Source organism: Squalius cephalus (genome assembly GCF_949319135.1).
Source record: "Squalius cephalus genome assembly, chromosome: 19".
Taxonomy (NCBI): Eukaryota; Metazoa; Chordata; class Actinopteri; order Cypriniformes; family Leuciscidae; genus Squalius; species Squalius cephalus.
Genome location: NC_137140.1, coordinates 35294429 through 35312878, shown reverse-complemented (window position 1 = coordinate 35312878; position 18450 = coordinate 35294429). Strand labels below are relative to the sequence as shown.

Sequence of the window (18450 nt, the reverse complement as noted above, 5' to 3'; positions counted from 1 at the left end):
TTAACTGGCTACTCTCTGCTGTCTCAGACGACGACATCACTTCCTGTTGGCCACCGTAACTCTGTTGGGTGCAATTCGCAACCTCACCACTAAATGCCATTAAATATTACACACTGCACCTTTAACAGCCATTATGCTCTATTTATAATTTGTGTAGTTCCACTGTTGGACACTGGGTGGAGTGTGGGTTTAATACGTTTTTAAGTAGCCAGAGAGTAAGTGAAGTCAGGTGTAACTAATGAGGGAAGCAAACAATTTGTTAGGATCGTATGTGGACAAGCTAACTTGTGGATTATAAAGTGTTGTGGCATCGGAACTGTGACAAATAAAGGGATAAATGCAGTACTGGACTGGAAGCGTCTTGTTTGGATCTCACGCATCAGAAATAATCCTACAACACCTCTAAGTGACAAGAAGGCCATTGTCGCTACAAGCGGTTTAACAGCGCCATCTTCAGGCAAGAGATGCTGGAATCTGATTGGCTCAGGAGGAAAACGAACCTGTCAGAAAGTCCTGAATGGCTGCGATCAGCGGCTCACCGTTTCTGGGAGTGACCAGATTTGCCTTCGTCTGTGTGAGGAACAAAGAAACACGGATTTATATCATTAGCAGATCCCGTATTCTGAGGGTGGTTTAGTTTGTCTGTAACACTTTAGAGATTCAGATTGTTTTATTTAGTGACATGTCAGCATTCAAAGCTATATTCATGGCAAAAATTCAATTAAAAAATAATTTTTTATCATATAAATACAATAAAAACCAAACAAAAACAGTAAGTCATAATATGCAAGATTTTTTAAATTAACATGATAAAAAAAATCCAAAACCTTTTTAGGCATAATCTTACTAATTAAGTCCTTAAGTGAGGTAACTTCATAAAAGAGCGTAACACTTCACAATAAGGTTAATTAATTAACTACCTTAATTAACATGAATAAGAATGAACAATACTTATTATTCAGCATTTAATTATTTAGGTAATATTAATTTCATAAATGAATGATAACCAAAATCAAAGGTTGCATTTGTGAACATTAGTTAATGCACTGTGAACTAACATGAACAAACAATGAACAGCTGTATTTGAATTAACTAACATTAACAAAGATTAATAAATACTGAAACGAATGTATTGCTCATTGTTAGTTAATACATCAGCTGATGAACCTTATAGTAAAGTGTTCGTCTTTCTCACCCCCATGAGGACGAGAGCTTCAGCTTTGGCCTCTTCTGTCTGCGGAAGGTGGAGGTTCATCTCGTCTCCGTCAAAGTCAGCGTTGTACGGCGTGCACACACACTCGTTAAAGCGAAACGTCCGATGAGGTTTCACACGCGCCTGGAACAAAATACAGGAGAAATGACACCGATTTCACACATTAATTTGATTTCGATTTTTAAGCCCCTGAATCAAAATCAATTATTTATGTGTGTGTGTATGTATGTATGTATGTAACGTCCCCGCAGAGTTACATCGCGAGGAATGAGGAATAATAACTCACGATATGAGCCATGATGCTGAGTTTATGCAGAGAAGGCTGCCGGTTAAACAGCACGATATCGCCATCAATCATGTGTCTCTCGACCACGTCCCCGTACTTCAGCTCTTGAGCCATCTTCTCTCGATTACCGTACTTCAAAAACCTGAAGCAAACACATTCAGAAGATGAAGGAACAGCGCATGGAAGAAAGAAAAACCTCATGTCATGCCAAACTATGACTTTCTTTCTTTGTAGAAGTTTTGAAGAATGTATGAACGATGAAAGTGGACGGAGTTTTATATCATCAAGCTGATCATCATAACAGTATTTGTATGCTATAATCAAGAATGCATCACTATTTTTGTTGTTGTTGTTCGTCTCACAAAGCAACCATACCTGTGCTTCTATGATGTATTATAATAAAGTCAAACAGGTTTGCGATGACATGAGGAAGAGTAAATGACAGAACATTAATTTTTGGAAGATTTTTGTGTATTTGACCTCTTCATCTGCATGTGTCTCTGTTGAATGAAATTTGCTCCCGGGTGAACATCAGGACCGCTACGCACCAGCTTCCTCAACATCTCAATGTTGGCTTTATTCACCTAAAAGAAAACACACACACCAAAGTCTTTGCATTCCACATTTTACCACGAAATTACCAAATACTAACCCATCCATCATCCATTGCATTTTAAGCAGGGTTTTATGAGTGTATGAACCAGAATACACATGATATGCAAGCTATCAATAGAAGGAACATTCTTCCATGCTTTTATTTTAACAGTACACTTTTGTTGTGCAGCACTTTGTTTGCCAAAAAAGTCCCCCAGTGGTGTAAATCCAGCTTTTAATGTTGTTTGTGTGTCTATGTGGTGTTTTTAATATGCTTTAAGACAAACCATGTGTAAACTCATAAGTCAACACCATTGCTGAGAATTTTCTTTTTTTGAAATCGCTGGTGTTTCTGACGTCACAAACTACCTTGTAACCAATCAGATCAACGTGTGATCGTCAACCAGTGGATCTCTGAGCTGAGTGAGTGAGTGGAGGCGGGGCTCATTTGCATATTCATAGCTAAATGAGGCAAGGGTGTCGAGGTACATTCAAGATATTTTAAGGCATGAAGAATTTCGGAAGGAAAAAACGTTTAAATGTGTCATTTTGGAGATCAAAGATGAGTTTTAAGGGATAAAATTCTTGACTACAGGGGGAGATAAAATTATTGACTACAACTTTTTTTGTTCACTGTTTTTAGATAATAAATTTGTATTAAATCATAAATCCAGAAAACTTCAGAAAAAATAAAACATAGTGCCACATTATTGTAGATAAATAACAATAAATAAATGCTTCTTGACTATCAAAATGTTATTAAACCAATAATTAAATTCAGAAAAATTAAAAACAAAACAGAAATTGGAAAAAAAAATCCTATAAAAAATTACTATTTCACCAACTAATTGACTGGTCAAAATGAGTAGTTGTGAGCGCCTTGTGATGCGCAGCAGTGACTGCTCTGACCTTCTCCGGGTAGGTGAGGATTTTGGCGACGTGAACAGGTACAGCGACCTCGTCAATCCTCAGGTTTGGGTCGGGAGAGATGACCGTTCTGCCGGAGAAATCCACTCTCTTTCCCGACAGGTTTCCACGAAACCGCCCTGGAAACAGCAAAACCAGGCAAGTTGATGTGAGAGCGATGCTGGAGGCGTCTAACGTCAAAGCAGAAGACTGAAGCCTTGTCCAAATACACACACACACACACACACACACACACACACACACACACACACACACACACACACACACACACACACACTATCTCCAATACCGTGGCTAAGTGTATCCCATCATGCACCATGTTCGGGAACTCATGTGCCCCGAAATCGCGAGATGTCGAGGAAAACATTCCACTGTAATTTAAATTAATTAGATGCAAATAATTTGGTAGTAAAATTGAAGTGTTGCACATTTTATTGGTGCAAAGATGAGTCTAGGCCTATTTTGTACAACATTTGCAACTGTTTTAATCTCTAAATTAGAAGCACCACAATTTTAAATTTGTGTTTTCTGTTAGTTACATAGCGACTACTGAACAGACATGTAGAAGTTTATTTAAAAATGCAAAGTATTGAAAATTTTATAAATAAAAGCTCTGTAAAAACTTGCATTTTTTTGCAAGACTATAAGTGCATCCCATCGAGTAATCAAAAGTTCTACACACACTTGAACACACGCCTACTTGAACGCTTGGGCCAAATAGAGGAAATACGTCATGCAAGTAGACAAGTGGTCAAGAGTAAAGACCGCATGTGTGGGTATTTGGACAAGGCAAAATATAACACCAGCATTTCCACAGAGACTCTAAGCGGGTCGTACCCTGTTTTCCCTTGAGTCTTTGCACAAAGCCACGGGTCCATTTCTTGGGTGCCATGTTGAGCGGGATCCCTGAAAGCTCGCTGTTGATGTACAGAGCGCACTGGAGCTGCAGAAAGTCCCAGTCCTCCATGATCATCTGGGTTTTGGCTCCTGACATGCGGTGCTGTGGATGTACACAACTACAGTTATGCCACATTTACAAGTCACGTATACTAGAGATGCACTGATACTAAATTTTTTCTGCCGAAAGTATCGATTAGTGATCGACCGATGTATCGGTTTTCCTGATATTTTTCCCGATATTTAAGCATTTTCCCATAATCGGGTATCGGTTTTGTAATATCGGATTCGCCGATAAACGGCGCCATCTTGTGGCCGTTTTGAGAATTCCGCCATTGCAGCCCGCGTCTGAGGAGATCAGTCAACAACAACTCTGTGCACAGGTAAAGTAGGCTATATGTTCTACTTGCTTTGCTTTAATTAGTCAACTTTATTTAACATAACAGACATGCAGAAATGAGATTTGAGACATAAATGCCTGATATAGGCCTAGTTTATTTATGCAGCTTGGCTCTAAAAAATTGAGACGAACTCATGGAGTCACGTAGCGTAATCCATCATGTCCTGCCCCAATAAAGACGTAACTTTATATGAATTAAATAAAACAGACATGAATGAGTGCATGTTGAAAATAAAAGCGCTGAATTTAATTCTCTATCTGTTGTATTTGCTCACCATTAGTCTCGAAAAAAAGTTTGTTCATATTGATGATCACTCACTGGGTTGATGACTATGGTTGATGATCAGGAATGCTCAAGCACGGCCACTAAATGAAACTTTTGACAAGATTATCTTGTTTAAACATCCTAGATTATATTATCATTTACTACATAGCAATTATTTCGCTAATACACATCTAAATATACCGCTTTGTGGAAATTAATTATGATCTCCACGCGCGATCGCGGTTGAGTAAGTTATAGTTATAGTGTAAATGCATAGATAAACAGCACTTTGTCAGAAAGCATTTCATGATCTAGACGACAAAAACATTATTAATAATTAATAACATACTAGTTGGAAAATGCAAATATGCTGTTTTGTTTTACTTTTTGTGCTTTATTTTTTACCTCATCAAAGCTTTTATTTTTAAACAAAGACACTTAGTAACAGTGCACTTTATTTTTTGGACTTAGACCCCTCTATTTATTTGTGTATAAACAAAGTTTTTTTTGTATGCAAGGAGGGAGTGATTGTTATAAATAAAATGGTTTGTTCAGTTCATTTGTGTTGTAACAATTGTGTCAAAAACAGAAGTATAACAGTAAATAAATATCGTTTCTGCATATCGGTTATCGGGCACATAAACATGCAAATAATCGGTATCGGTAATAAAAAAATCAATATGGGTCGATCACTAGTATCGATAGCCGATTATTCAGAATTATATCGGCCGATAACAATACCGATTGTTTGATTTTTCTTAAGGAAAAATAATGCTGAAAAATAATCCCAAATAATGATGCAAACTATACAGGGAACCTCTCATTTGGTACACTATACAACAACAGAGCTATTATATTCGACTGCTAATTGTTTTTCAGATATAATATTTACACTCAAATAAAAGCTGAAATGTTTGTATTGCTACAACTATCGAACGGTAGTTTTCATAAACACATCTTCATGGCAAATTTATTCAAACATACATATAATTAAAGGGATACTTCACCGATTAGCATTAAGCTTTGAATCAGCCGAAACCCGGTAGTATTTTGGAGTGACCGTGCTTCCCTCCCTCATGTCCCCCTGAGACCAGAGATTTCTGTATTGTGTGTCCGGAAAAAAAACTCAGATGACGCAAAAATCGTAATTTATCGTCATCGGAGTCTCTTTTGTCCAGAGGCGAGAGACTCCAGCCAGTAGGAGGAGCTCGTCCCGCATGTGTTCAACCCGCCCATAGGGGGATCTCACCATAAAACACTGTCTCTTCAGTTTCCAGTCGACTAGTAGCCTAGTTGTATCATTTCTCCCGACACTGCCCTCTGTAACCGGTAGGCGTGGCTTGGGAGTGTCCTCGTAGGGCAGCGAAGCAAGTGCATTCTGGGAGTTGTAGTCTTTAATCCACATGAGCCAAAAATACATTTTCTGGCTTTTCTCCGTCTAGAAGGATCCAACTTCTAAAATAATTTCACATTTCAGCTACATAAATGACCCAGTTTAAATACACATTCATCTTTCCAGCGGTGAAACATCCCTTTAACCATAAATAAGCTCTCCTCTAGTGTTTTATAGCTTACTAGCGAACTGTGAACACTGGATAACTTCCCTGAGGTAAATGCAACATTAAGTGATATTGTATTTTATTGACGTCTTTCCGTGGATGAAACACAGATTGAGTGATTACATGAGACATGATACGGATTTCGGTAAGTTGTATGCTGTTCATGCATGTTTTTCGAGATATTATTTGTATTAAAGTGGAAGAAAAGACTGAAAAGATCTGCCACATCACATTTAAGAGCGTCAAAACGCCATTTATTGTTGGAATTTCGTGATATAATGTACAGAATTAAAAAGCTGAGACTTCGTTTCTTATCAGAAGAAACAGAGCACACAGAGCTCTTTGTGATTATTGGATGGGAGGCGACACAAAATAATATAATGTTTGATGTAGGGATCTGGCAACCCTGGCTTGACTTACGGGTGGTTCATAGGGTCAAATAAAGCCTGCATTAACGTCGCTATTGTAGGGGTGTGACGGTTAGTATATAACCGTGAGACCGACGGTTATAGTTGAACACCGTCATTAGATCTCTATAACCGCCAAAACCGTGTTATTAAAATATTTTTTACAAAATTTTTTTATCATAGAGAATGTTTAAACACTAATTAAAAACAATTGTTAACAGTCTGTGTCATTAATGGTCTACGTTGTTTCCAACTGTATTTGATTCTTTCTTTGCCAAGTACCAACGCAAGTTTTGTTTTGTAAATCGTCAGACATGATTTTTACCACTTCATTAAGTATTTCTTTGTAGAAAGCCTTTCTTTAAAGCGAATTTCGTTTTGTATAAATTGTATATTAATTTTAATAAATGTTTCATCAACCAATTGCATGTATTTAATAAATAAAAAGCAAATGACAATATAATAACCGTGACATGGAGGTGCCGGTGCGATAAATATCTTTGCTGCATCCTTTCTAGAACAGACAAGGGCTTTCTTGCGGCTCGCATCAGCAGAGCATTGCATCGTCCATAGACCGCAAAACAATCAGCGGATGGCGGGCGGGTGCGGCTTTGAAATTTGGTAAAAAAAACGTTGGTGCGGATGATGAGTTTTGTGATGCGGTTGCGGATGAAATAATACCCCATCCGCGTATCTCTATCGATAACAACATTGAACACTACACAAATATTAATTTTAATTAATTAAATTTTTTTTAAATTTAGGCGATCAAATAGCGAATCAGTGTCTGCTCGTTTATTCAAACTAAGAATAAAGTCCCCCCCCCCCCCCGATGACGGTTATGTTACGAACCGTCACATTTGACTCACGTCATAACCGTCATCACCAATTCTGAAACCGGCACACCCCTACGCCATTGTTTAACAGTTAAAGCGTTATTGTCACGTTAACTTGCGCTAAATTCAACACAAGAGACATTTTATACGCACACAGTATGAGTTGCAGTCTGACACGTTTTTCCGCCCCTTTTTGATTGACTGGATATAATCGCCACTGACCATCGGCTGTTTTCAAATAATCGGCCGATAGCGAAAATAATAGCTTTAAATAGCTTTAAACACCGATCATTGGCCGATACATCGCTGCATCTCTAGTTATATACGCCAGTCACGTGACTGACTGTACAATACTGAATAATGCATTTTTATGGACAAAATCATTCTGATTGATCCATTCAAATATTGTTGGACCGTTTTTCCTCCGCCTCCGTCTACTCGTGTTTGGCATCTCAAACGGGACCTGCGTACCTTCTTGATGACGTCGTTGAGGAAGATGATTTCGGTTAACTTCATGGTCAGATCATCTTCATTGGTGCCTGATTTGAGGTCGCTGACGACGGAGGGCCGGATGCACAGGGGCGGCACTAGCAGGCGTGTCAGGATCAGGTCAGCCGGTTTCCCGGATTCGGAATTCATCAGCAGAAGAGGAATATCCTCGTTTGGAATCCTCCGGAAGAGATTCAACACGACCAGAGGATTGAGGTTTTCCTGGATGACAAGGAACGAGAAGAGGAAATATTAAACTTTCAGTTAGTGGTGCAAATGATCAAAAAACTCACGGTTCGAATCATTTTTCGTACCTGCAAAAAAAAAAAAAAAAGATATATATATGATAAATAAATATGGAGGGGGGGGGGGGTGTGTAAATGTAACTTTACTTTTCATTTATTACTTAAAGCTCACTTTAAGTACTTCGATACTACATCAAAAACTACTAACCTGACTGATAAAGTTCAAACTAGGGCTGAAACGATTCATTGAGTTACTCGATTAACTCGATTACAAAAATTCCTCGAGGCAAAAACTCTGCCTCGAAGCCTCGTTAAATTCCTATGACGCGCACTATACGCGCAGGGATCTGATTGTTTCACACGGACCGTTGTTCAATGTTCAGGAAGCACACCATAGCGCGTGATACATTTTGAATTTAGTTGGCGCGATGGCAAGAGTAAACGCGTCCTTGCATTACCTTAACATTGAAATCACTCGCGCCAGACGCTCTATTCGCGTTTGGTGTGAACGCACCATAACAGTGCGTGTCCACTACAGCGGCAAAACTCCGCTCAGTGCCGCTGGCAACGCTGTAACGTCTCCGCTTTGGGGTGTGTCTGTTGCGAGTGTGTTTAATCTAAGTTTTTTTTTAACACACGGACAGTATAATCATCAGCGATGCACGCGATTACATTTAGAAATAGACAAGCTTTGTTTCCAAATGCACCAAGCAAAGATATCCTTTCAATTTTATAAACCCAGCCAATATAATCAAAATGAACACATCCAAAATAAAATCTTTAACATTTATATAACAACTGCAAAGCGTCTAATTTGTAAACAAAATGATTTACGCATTAAATCCAGCATAAACTCCAGCACAATTTGCATATTTTTAAACTCTCAAAACAGACGTCACATCCCGAACCTCACAGCAATTGGATTTAATGCGTAAATCATTTTGTTTACAAATTAGACGCTTTGCAGTTGTTATATAAATGTTAAAGATTTTATTTTGGATGTGTTCATTGTGATTATATTGGCTGGGTTTATAAAAGTTTATAAAAGTACATTTTGATATTTGTTTTTAGATTACAGATGAAAAAGTCTGATTCTTATTTATAATTGTTTTATTTACATTTACTTTTTTATAAATTGTATACATTGTGTACCTGTTTGGCTTGATATTTTATATTAATTTATTTTTGTTCTCAGGTGGGTAATTTGCAGAAGGTGCAATCCTTTTTTTGTAATGTTGTATTAAGAAGACAAAACTAAGGCCAAATGGCCTTTACTATTTAAGTTTGTATTCATAGTTTTACATGTTATACATGTTTTACAGTAAGCTGACTTAACTGTATTTTATTGTATACATTTAGTGGCACTTATAAACACTAAATGGGTAAAAATTGCAATAAATAGGCTTAGTTTTGGAGCCAAATGTTGGAGTTGGAATAAATACCTCTGTTTGTTTGTTTTTTGAGAAATAAAAGCCAAATGCTTGATCATTTTACAGCCGCATCATTTTCGTTATGCATTATTTGTTTTGGTTGTTTAAAAGTACAAAAAAAATTTTTTATCCGATTAATCGATCGATTAAGTGCTAGATTAATCGATTACAAAAAAGAATCGAGCCTAGTGCAGCCCTAGTTCAAACATTATTAAAAACAAGTGAACAATAATTAAATAAGAACAAATACACAAATTACAAGCAGAGATGAATACTAAATAACAAAGTTACAAAGTATAACAGTATCAGGTACAGAAAATAATAATTAGGCCTAAATGTAAAATAACACTATTTGTTCAATGTAGAAATTAAATAGTTTCATCTTTATTAAAGCTGTATTTTGTTGTTTTATTAGCATTAATGACACAGACAACAGCAGGAATATTAGGCTGCTGTCACTTTAACACCGAATAAACTGACAAACATCCGGTTTCTTTCTCAGCTGTTCACTTATGACATAGAATACTTGCCGAGATGGGCATTTAGAAATAACTTTGTGTGTATGTGTCCGTTCAAGTGCAAGTAAACGCGAAATGAGAATAAATTCGGTGTTCAAGCGCTGTCTGAAACGCGCCGTACGGATCATGGATCAACTGCGCTACGTTGCACTAGGGCTGGGAGAAAAAAAAAAATCAATTCCCCTAGCTATCACGATTTTTTTTTTTTTACAATTCTGAAATCGATTTTTTTTTATTCCAGAATCAATATTAATTCAAACTCAATTGCTTTATTTTTGTCCTTGCTTGTAGATGAGGTTGACAGAAGTTAGCCACTTTCGTTCAGTGTTGAGTGACGTAATAATATCCCAAGTGGACGCGTGGAAGAGACTAAAAGCACTGAAATGCTGAGAGATAAGACAATAGAGTTGCACGATTCACTCTTTAAAAGCCTGATCTCGATTCAAACACCCACGAGATCTTTCAATTCGTCTGTCTATTAAACTTTGATAAAATCATATCGCAACATTCAGATCTGTGTTGCCGCTGACCCGGAGAGAGTCGTCATGAAACGGCTTCACAAACAGTCTTTTCAACCTCATAGGATCATTATTTCTGTGATGCAATAGTTCAAATTATCATAAAAGTACTTGGATAAAAGTTTAAAGTTCAAATATGAACACTGATGTGTACGATAGCGATAGAGTAAATCAGCTTTTGGTAAAAACTTGGAGCTTAAAATAACGCATTTATCGATTACATCAATGGTCATTCAGGATTACATTCAGGTCAAGTTTACATCTTTCACATCATGTACAGTCTGTATAAGTGTATGATTTAACTTTTCCCAATGGTCTAGAGTTAAATTGCAATATATTGCAATATTAAATCGCAATACTTGTAGAATCGCAATTCAAAAAAATAAAAAAAAAATATTAAAAATTCCAATACATATCCTCCTGAGACCCAGAAATTTTTTAGTTTTTTTCCATGTCATCACACTGTTTAGAGCACAATAAACAAATGGTAAAAAAAAAACATTTTTGAAAAATAATATTTTATTCATACGTTATGTTATGTCCTCTGTAGTGGACGCCAGGACTAAGTTGCTTAAAAAATTAAATGACATGAAATTATATGTATAGGCAAAAACAATGGGATTTTTTTTTTCAATCACCAATAAATTTTGGGGTTTCAGGATTTTTTCAACCAAAATTTGTATAAAGATTATTCTCAACTATATTATGAAAGAAATAACGGAATGAATTGATGCACCATTTTACTTTATGCAATATGTGTGTAAAATGGCCATAAATTAATATTCCCATTCAATGCAATGTATCTATACACTGTATCTAATGTGTTCTTGGAGCAACATTTAATGAAAAAAGAAGTGTAATAATTGGAGTAATAATTGGCAACATTTTAATAATAATATCTAATATTTCACAGGAATAATGATGTATAATTTATTTCCATATTCACTTGTTGTGTCTCACAAAATGCCTGATAAACATGATGTAAGTCCTGGTGTCTCTACAGTGGACACGTTTGAAATCAACGCCCTGTTCTGTAACAGAAAGTATTTTTTTATTTGAAACCCCTTAACATTTTCCTGAGATGTTGTTTTATGAAATACAATTTGAAAAGTAGTCCAATTTAAATTATAATTACAATATATTATCATATTTCCATAAGAATGCTACATTTGATCACTAAATTAATGTCAGACATTTTTAAAGACCAAGGAGAAGTTGTTTTCACGGTGAAACCTCCAAACATTTGGTATCTCTGAAAAGTCCTGATTGTGCTCTTTACAGGACACCCAGGTTGTGTCATGTGACATGTATGATGTCAGAGAAATTCACTAAAATATAATGTCCACTACAGTGGACAAAAGTCTATTCTTGGGTCCCAGGAGGATATCGTATCAGCACCCAAGTATCGTGATAGTATCGGTGTATTGTCCCAGCCCTATGTTGCAGCCCTACTTTCAGTTCTATCAGATAAAACACAATGCAGACAAAATCCTAGAGCCACCGCACAGAAACCCCCTACAAAACCCTATCATTGCGTGGACAAGCACTGTTTTCCTATGTCCTGATTGGTGGATATTAACCTGTGCTCTGGCCAGCAGTGACTCCACTTCTTTGTTGTGTTCAATGGCGACGTCAAACGACTGGAGGAAATCCGACACCATGGGATCGATGACTTTCTTCGTGGTCTTATACTTTTCATGAATGATCTTCAGCAAGCCACATTTCTTCACAGGGCCTGGAGAGACATGAGCAATGTTTCATTGAAAACTTGAGGTCAGGAATCAGATACTTGTTATACAATTTTAATTTTAATTCCTCTTATCGATTCCTTTGTGAGCATTTTAATGTGGTATGTGTGTTAATGTGTTTCAGTGATATTACAGTGCCTGAATAACTGAAAATCTTAAAATGCTGTTTATTTCAATAGTATCTTTGTTCAGTTGTATCTATTTGTTGCTATTGTTCTTTTACTGAAAAATTACTGAATGTTTACTTCGTCTTTATTAATGCTTGAAATTTATATTATATTAGTTTTCTATGGTATTTTTAAACCACAGAACCACAGGTTCCTTGCGTAAGTGTTCTAGCCTGTTGAAATCTGTTCCTGATATTCAGCTACAATTAAATGTTTTGCAATAAGACTAAATGTGACCCTGGACCACAAAACCAGTCTCGAGTCGCACGGGTATATTTGTGGAAATAGCCAACAATACATTATCGATGTTTCTTTCATGCCAAAAATCATTATGATATTAAGTAAAGATCATGTTCCATGAAGATATTTTGTACATTTCCAACCGTAAATATATCCAGGGCTGCCAACTCTCACGCATTGAGCGTGAGACTCACGTAATTGACACTTTTCACACGCTCTCACGCCACACATCCATTTTCTCACGCACAGAAAAATTGCGGAGCAAAGAGGCACTTCTAATATTAAACTAATTCTCAGCTCTTAGATTCCGTCAATTTTATTACGAAATTCAGACAAAAATACGTTTGGCGCTTGTAAATGTGACGTGACAGATCGCTGAGCGCCTCAGTTCAAGAGCACGTGACCCGATCATCTGTTTTTATTTAAAGATGCAGTACAACTTACCAAAAGTATACATAATATCGACCAATTAGTGTTTTTAAACCACGGAAAGAGGTCAATATAACAGCAGGAGAACACATAACGTTACATTTACCTCAGGAAAGCCATTTAATGACCTGTTAATTGAATAGAAAAAATAGCTAGAGAGGAGATTTTGCTGAGCACTATATTACATATTTATTATATTTTTACTTATGTCATTAAATAATTGTTACTATAACAAAAACTGCATTATATTTAATTTAATTTGTTATTTTTAACCTTTAATAATACCAGCAGATTGGGCCCTCTATGTTTAAAGCATTAGGTGAGATTATTTTTTTAAATAAAATTTAAAATGAACATGTATCCAAATTAGTCAATATTGAATCAAAATCGGAAGCAAATCACAAGAATGGAATTGAAATCTTGAAATTTTTGTCAAGCAATAATAAAAACTGTATCCTACCAGTCATTGTACAATGTAAACATTGTAACATGTTGTCACTAAACTTCATAAAATTCTATTTAGTTACCAAATGTTTTGACAATCACAATTACACTTATTGTGATGCAATATTTGTTTTTACATCCCCCCCCCCCAAAAAAAATCTCACTCCAAGCTAAACTCAAAAGTTGGCAGCCCTGTATATAAAACATGTATTTCTGTGAGTGAATGCAGCACAATCGCCAACATAAATGTAGAACTTTAAAAGGAGATTTTCTCAATGTTTTGATTTTTTTGCATCCTCAGATTCCAGATTTTCAATAGTTGTATCTCGACCAAATATTGTCCTATCCTAACAAACCATACATCAATGGACATCTTATTTATTCAGCTTTCATAAGGTGTATAAACCTCAATTTCAAAAAAAGTTACCCATGTGACTGGTTTTGTGGTCCAGGGTCACAAATGTGAATGATATCCAAGGGTTTTTGTTTTTTTTACAGTATTGGAATCGAAATTAGGAATCGAAATTTTACCGTTAAACGCATTGCAGCTCATGCATATGGTCTTCTTCCTGCACTTGTCCGAGATCTTCTTCTTGAGGCCGCGCTTCTGCAAGTACGCCAGTCCAGGTCTGCGCAAGTAATCCAGAAACTGAAGCTTTTCCTCTTTGGCGAGAAGGATGTGAGAACACGTCTTACAGATCATCTGCACAAACAAGAATATAAATAAGATTCGCATAACTGTCATAATAGGTCAATAATATAAAATAACAAACACTATCAATATAAATAGTAATAATATAAAAATACGGTGATACTTTAAGGTCCAATTCTCAATATTAACTAGTTGCTTATTATCATGCATATTACTAGGATATTGGCTGTTTATTAGTACTTATAAAGCACATATTAATGCAATATTCTGCATGATTATATTCTACATCCCTTAATCCTATAATACTTAAACTTAACAACTATACTAACTATTAATAAGCAGTAATTAGGAGTTTATTGAGGCAAAAGTCGTAGATTGGACCCTAATCTAAAGTGTGACCAAAAATACAATATAATTCATAAAAAAATAGACATATGTAATATAATTAAATAAAAATAATTTCATAATTAACTATATTATATTATAATATAATACATATTAAATTGCATGTAATATAATGTAATTTATTAACCATAATATTTATAATGTATTATATATTATTATTTAGTCACAGTTTTATAGCATGATATTATTGACTTCTTATAAGCCTTATTACAAGTTATATATTATTGCATCAAATTATACATTGATATTATTTCTATTTATACAATATTATGTATTATATGATTACTTACACACACACATATATATACATATATATATATTTTTTTTTTTTTACAATTTATACTGTATGTTTCTATACTTATAAGTCAATAATATACACTAATTTATAATACAGTACATATTTTATTTATATTTATAGTTTGCATAGTATTTTATGTTATTACTTTTTCTACAACTCTAGGTCAATAATATATAATATTTTAATACAATAGAAATCATAATATAAATATTCAAAATATTATTTTTTAATAGTATATATGATTTATTTATGATTTATATATTTTTTATAATACTTTATACTCACTTACTATTTGTATATTATCAAGCAAACTTAAAATAATAGACAAAAGGATGGGGCAGTTAAAGGGATAGTTCACCCAAAAATGAAAATTCTGTCAGTAATTACTCTCCCTCATGTTGTTCCAACCCCGTAAGACTTTCATTCATCTTCAGAACACAAATTAAGATATTTTTAATTAAAGGAGAACTCCGGTCAATTTTAACATTGAGCTCATTTTTTTGTAAATTTGGAGTGCTGTCAATACAGAGAACAACGACAAAAATCAGTGTTGCCTACACCGTGTTATCCTCTTTTTAGAATTTGCACCCTTTTGACTTCAATGGGGCAATATTTAAACCTGCTTTTAGCCTCTTAACATCCTTGATGTAGCCTGGGTTTCCCCATACTGCCTTGAGCAGCGCGATTTTATTCACGCTGCAAGGTAGTCTGGATACCATGGACTAATTTTTCCCCTGAAATAGGGAACCAATCACAGAACGGGGAGGGAGCAGGAAGACGATGACGAAGTATATGCGACACACCAAAGCAGTTTGTTTATCTATGGATCCAACATGACAGACGTAAAAATATATGCATATTTTTAGGAACACATCTACAAAAATATGCCTGTATTTCAAAATCCACATCAGTTTATTTGTGCCGACGCGCCACGCCCTCCCAGGATCTATAACGTTATCAAGGCTACTTTCACTTTTAAAAATTCTTCATAACCGCGCGCGCGTTCTGCTTGCAGTCGTCAAGATGGATGCTGAGGAGTTGAAGAAAAGAATAGCTAGTGGAGATGGTAAAGTTGTCGACAATACGTCATCAAAAATCAAGTCTAGTGTGTGGGAGAAATTTGGAGTTATCTGAAGAAAATATTGTGAAAGGCTTTGCTGCAAACATTTTCGTGTTGGATAGCCGCAAATGTGGAACTTCATCCCTGAGGAAGCACGCAGATAACTGGTAACAAAGCAGTTCTATCGAACGGTATTTTTCATATTTAACACTGTTAGTATGTGTGGTGTGCAGGGCGTGTTTGAACCCAAAATTGTCAGATGTAGGCTAGACGAAATTGTGTGGCATAGTGGTGTAGCCGCGTCTGTTCGATTTGTGTGGTAACGTTAGCCATGTTCTTCATGTATCGGCCTTTTGACAGCTTCGGCTGAAGTTGTCCTTGTGTTGATGGTCGTGTAATAACTTCTGTATGACCTGGCAATAAAAATGTTTGTAAGTGTGTCTATAATGTGATAATCTAAACTGATTTTATTTCGGGTGAGGGTCGGGTGTCGGTTCTATTTTAAGCGGGTCGGTGCAGATTTTTATTAGTGCTGCTGTTGGAAAACGGGTCGGGTGCGGATTTACAAAATCGGACCCGTGCAGGACTCTCTGGTGTACACATAAATCTGACCCATCGTCTTCTTCGTTGAATATCTGTCGCTCTACATACGTCATCTGGTATAATTTGAAATGATTGGCTATGAGCTACGTACAGGCGCATTTGATAGACATTCGTAGCGCCCAATAAACGGCTCTGGGCATTCGTAAACCACGCCTCAAATACGAGAAAATGAACATGTGGTATCCAGACCACGTCTCAAAGAGAAAGTGGTCTGACGTTAGCCAGGCTATCCTTGATGTGTCATTACAAGTGCACAGGTCATGTGAGTGATTCCTTCGATTGTCGAGTTCACGCGCATAGGTTTAGTACCTATGATCACGCGCGTGAACTCGGCAATCGATTACTGTGGACTTCGACCGGAAACAGGATGTAAATACAGGTATGTGCGCTGGCTGAATTAACATCACTTTTATCCATATCTTTCACATCTACTGCAGTCAGATTCACTCGTGTTCACTCTGAAGGAATCACTCACATGACCTGTGCACTTGTAATGACACATCAAGGATGTTAAGAGGCTAAAAGCAGGTTTAGTACTTGCCCCATACTATTATTTTTCTTCTGTGTTTCTCTGAGTGAGTTCACGTAGTGTAACAGCGCAGCGCTTCTGGGTTGTACGTCAGAACGGAGGCTCACTATTGGCCGACGCTGGTCACGCGTGTGATGCTGGCCAATAGTGAGCCTCCGTTCTGATGTACAACCCAGAAGCGCTGCGCTGTTACACTACGTGAACTCACTCAGAGAAACACAGAAGAAATGAATAGTAGAATAAAGTCGTTATTTTTTTTATTTTTTCCGCACACAAAAAGTATTCTCGTCGCTTGATAAACTTAAGGTTGAGCCACTGTAGTCACTTGGACTATTTTAACTTTCTGGGCCAGCAAGTTTCAATAACAGAGAAGCCTATGGAGGAGTGAGACAGCTCTCAGATTTAATCAGAAATATCTTAATTTGTGTTCTGAAGATGAACGAAAGTCTTACGGGGTTGGAACAACATGAGGGAGAGTAATCACTGACAGAGTTTTCATTTTTGGGTGAACTATCCCTTTAAAGCTACACTGTGTAACTTTTTTAGTTGATTCTTAGCAAAAAACACTTAGTTCTTTCAAAAATATATGTGCTCATTAATATATATTTACTTCTTTCAAGTAATAAAGTATTCTCTTAAGTTTATAATCTGCCATTGAAAGTACATACGGGTGAGGGGTTCGAATGCCGGTCGCCATGTTGCCCCTCCATCTTGAAACTACATTAGCCAAAGAGGGACATGCCTGTAAATTCAAGCTTCGCCTTTTGCGTTTTTCACTCAGTGACACCGTGACGAATGCGAGCGGGAGATTACTCGCGAGCTCGCGAGTGGCGGCAGATTTGAAAGATAGTGTGGTGTGTGTGTGTGTGTGTGTGTGTGTGTGTGCGTGTGTACTCACATTTGAAAGAGAGAATTAAAACGTCAACGCGACAGACAAATCAGCAAGACCATAGTCAATATTGGAGTAACTTTTCCCAGATGGAAAGAGCTCATGAGGAGAAAATATTTTAAAACGGACGCCGAGGTTGCCTGCTTTCTTCTCGACAGGTAATTCAGCCTGTTGTAATTCATTTGTGTAAATTCGAAGTTTTATAGTTGCTTGTCTAACCATAGCATGGTTGTGCATAACGCCAGAACGACCTCTAGTATAACTTCATCCTCGCGTCAATGGTGAAAAAGTATGTTTACCTTGTAACAAATCTGTGCTGCTGATGAATAGTTTTAAAGGCGCAATTTTTTAAGCTATATAAAAAAAGGACACTGTAAATTTTAGTTATTTTTAATTGCTTTT

At 36.4% G+C, this 18450-nt stretch overlaps 1 protein-coding gene across 1 annotated transcript in view; it reads right to left on the bottom strand.

Moving 5' to 3' along the window:
- The window catches only part of polr3a (polymerase (RNA) III (DNA directed) polypeptide A), a 54351-nt gene that overhangs the window by 34824 nt on the left and 1077 nt on the right, over positions 1-18450 (bottom strand). The window contains exons 4-12 of the mRNA XM_079851158.1: positions 14144-14315; positions 12165-12319; positions 7856-8095; positions 3858-4020; positions 3003-3139; positions 1980-2083; positions 1500-1641; positions 1196-1336; positions 501-570 (exon numbers count right to left, since the gene is read on the bottom strand). Coding sequence (XP_079707284.1) covers positions 501-570; positions 1196-1336; positions 1500-1641; positions 1980-2083; positions 3003-3139; positions 3858-4020; positions 7856-8095; positions 12165-12319; positions 14144-14315 — 1324 coding nt within the window. The remainder of the gene's footprint in view (positions 1-500; positions 571-1195; positions 1337-1499; positions 1642-1979; positions 2084-3002; positions 3140-3857; positions 4021-7855; positions 8096-12164; positions 12320-14143; positions 14316-18450) is intronic.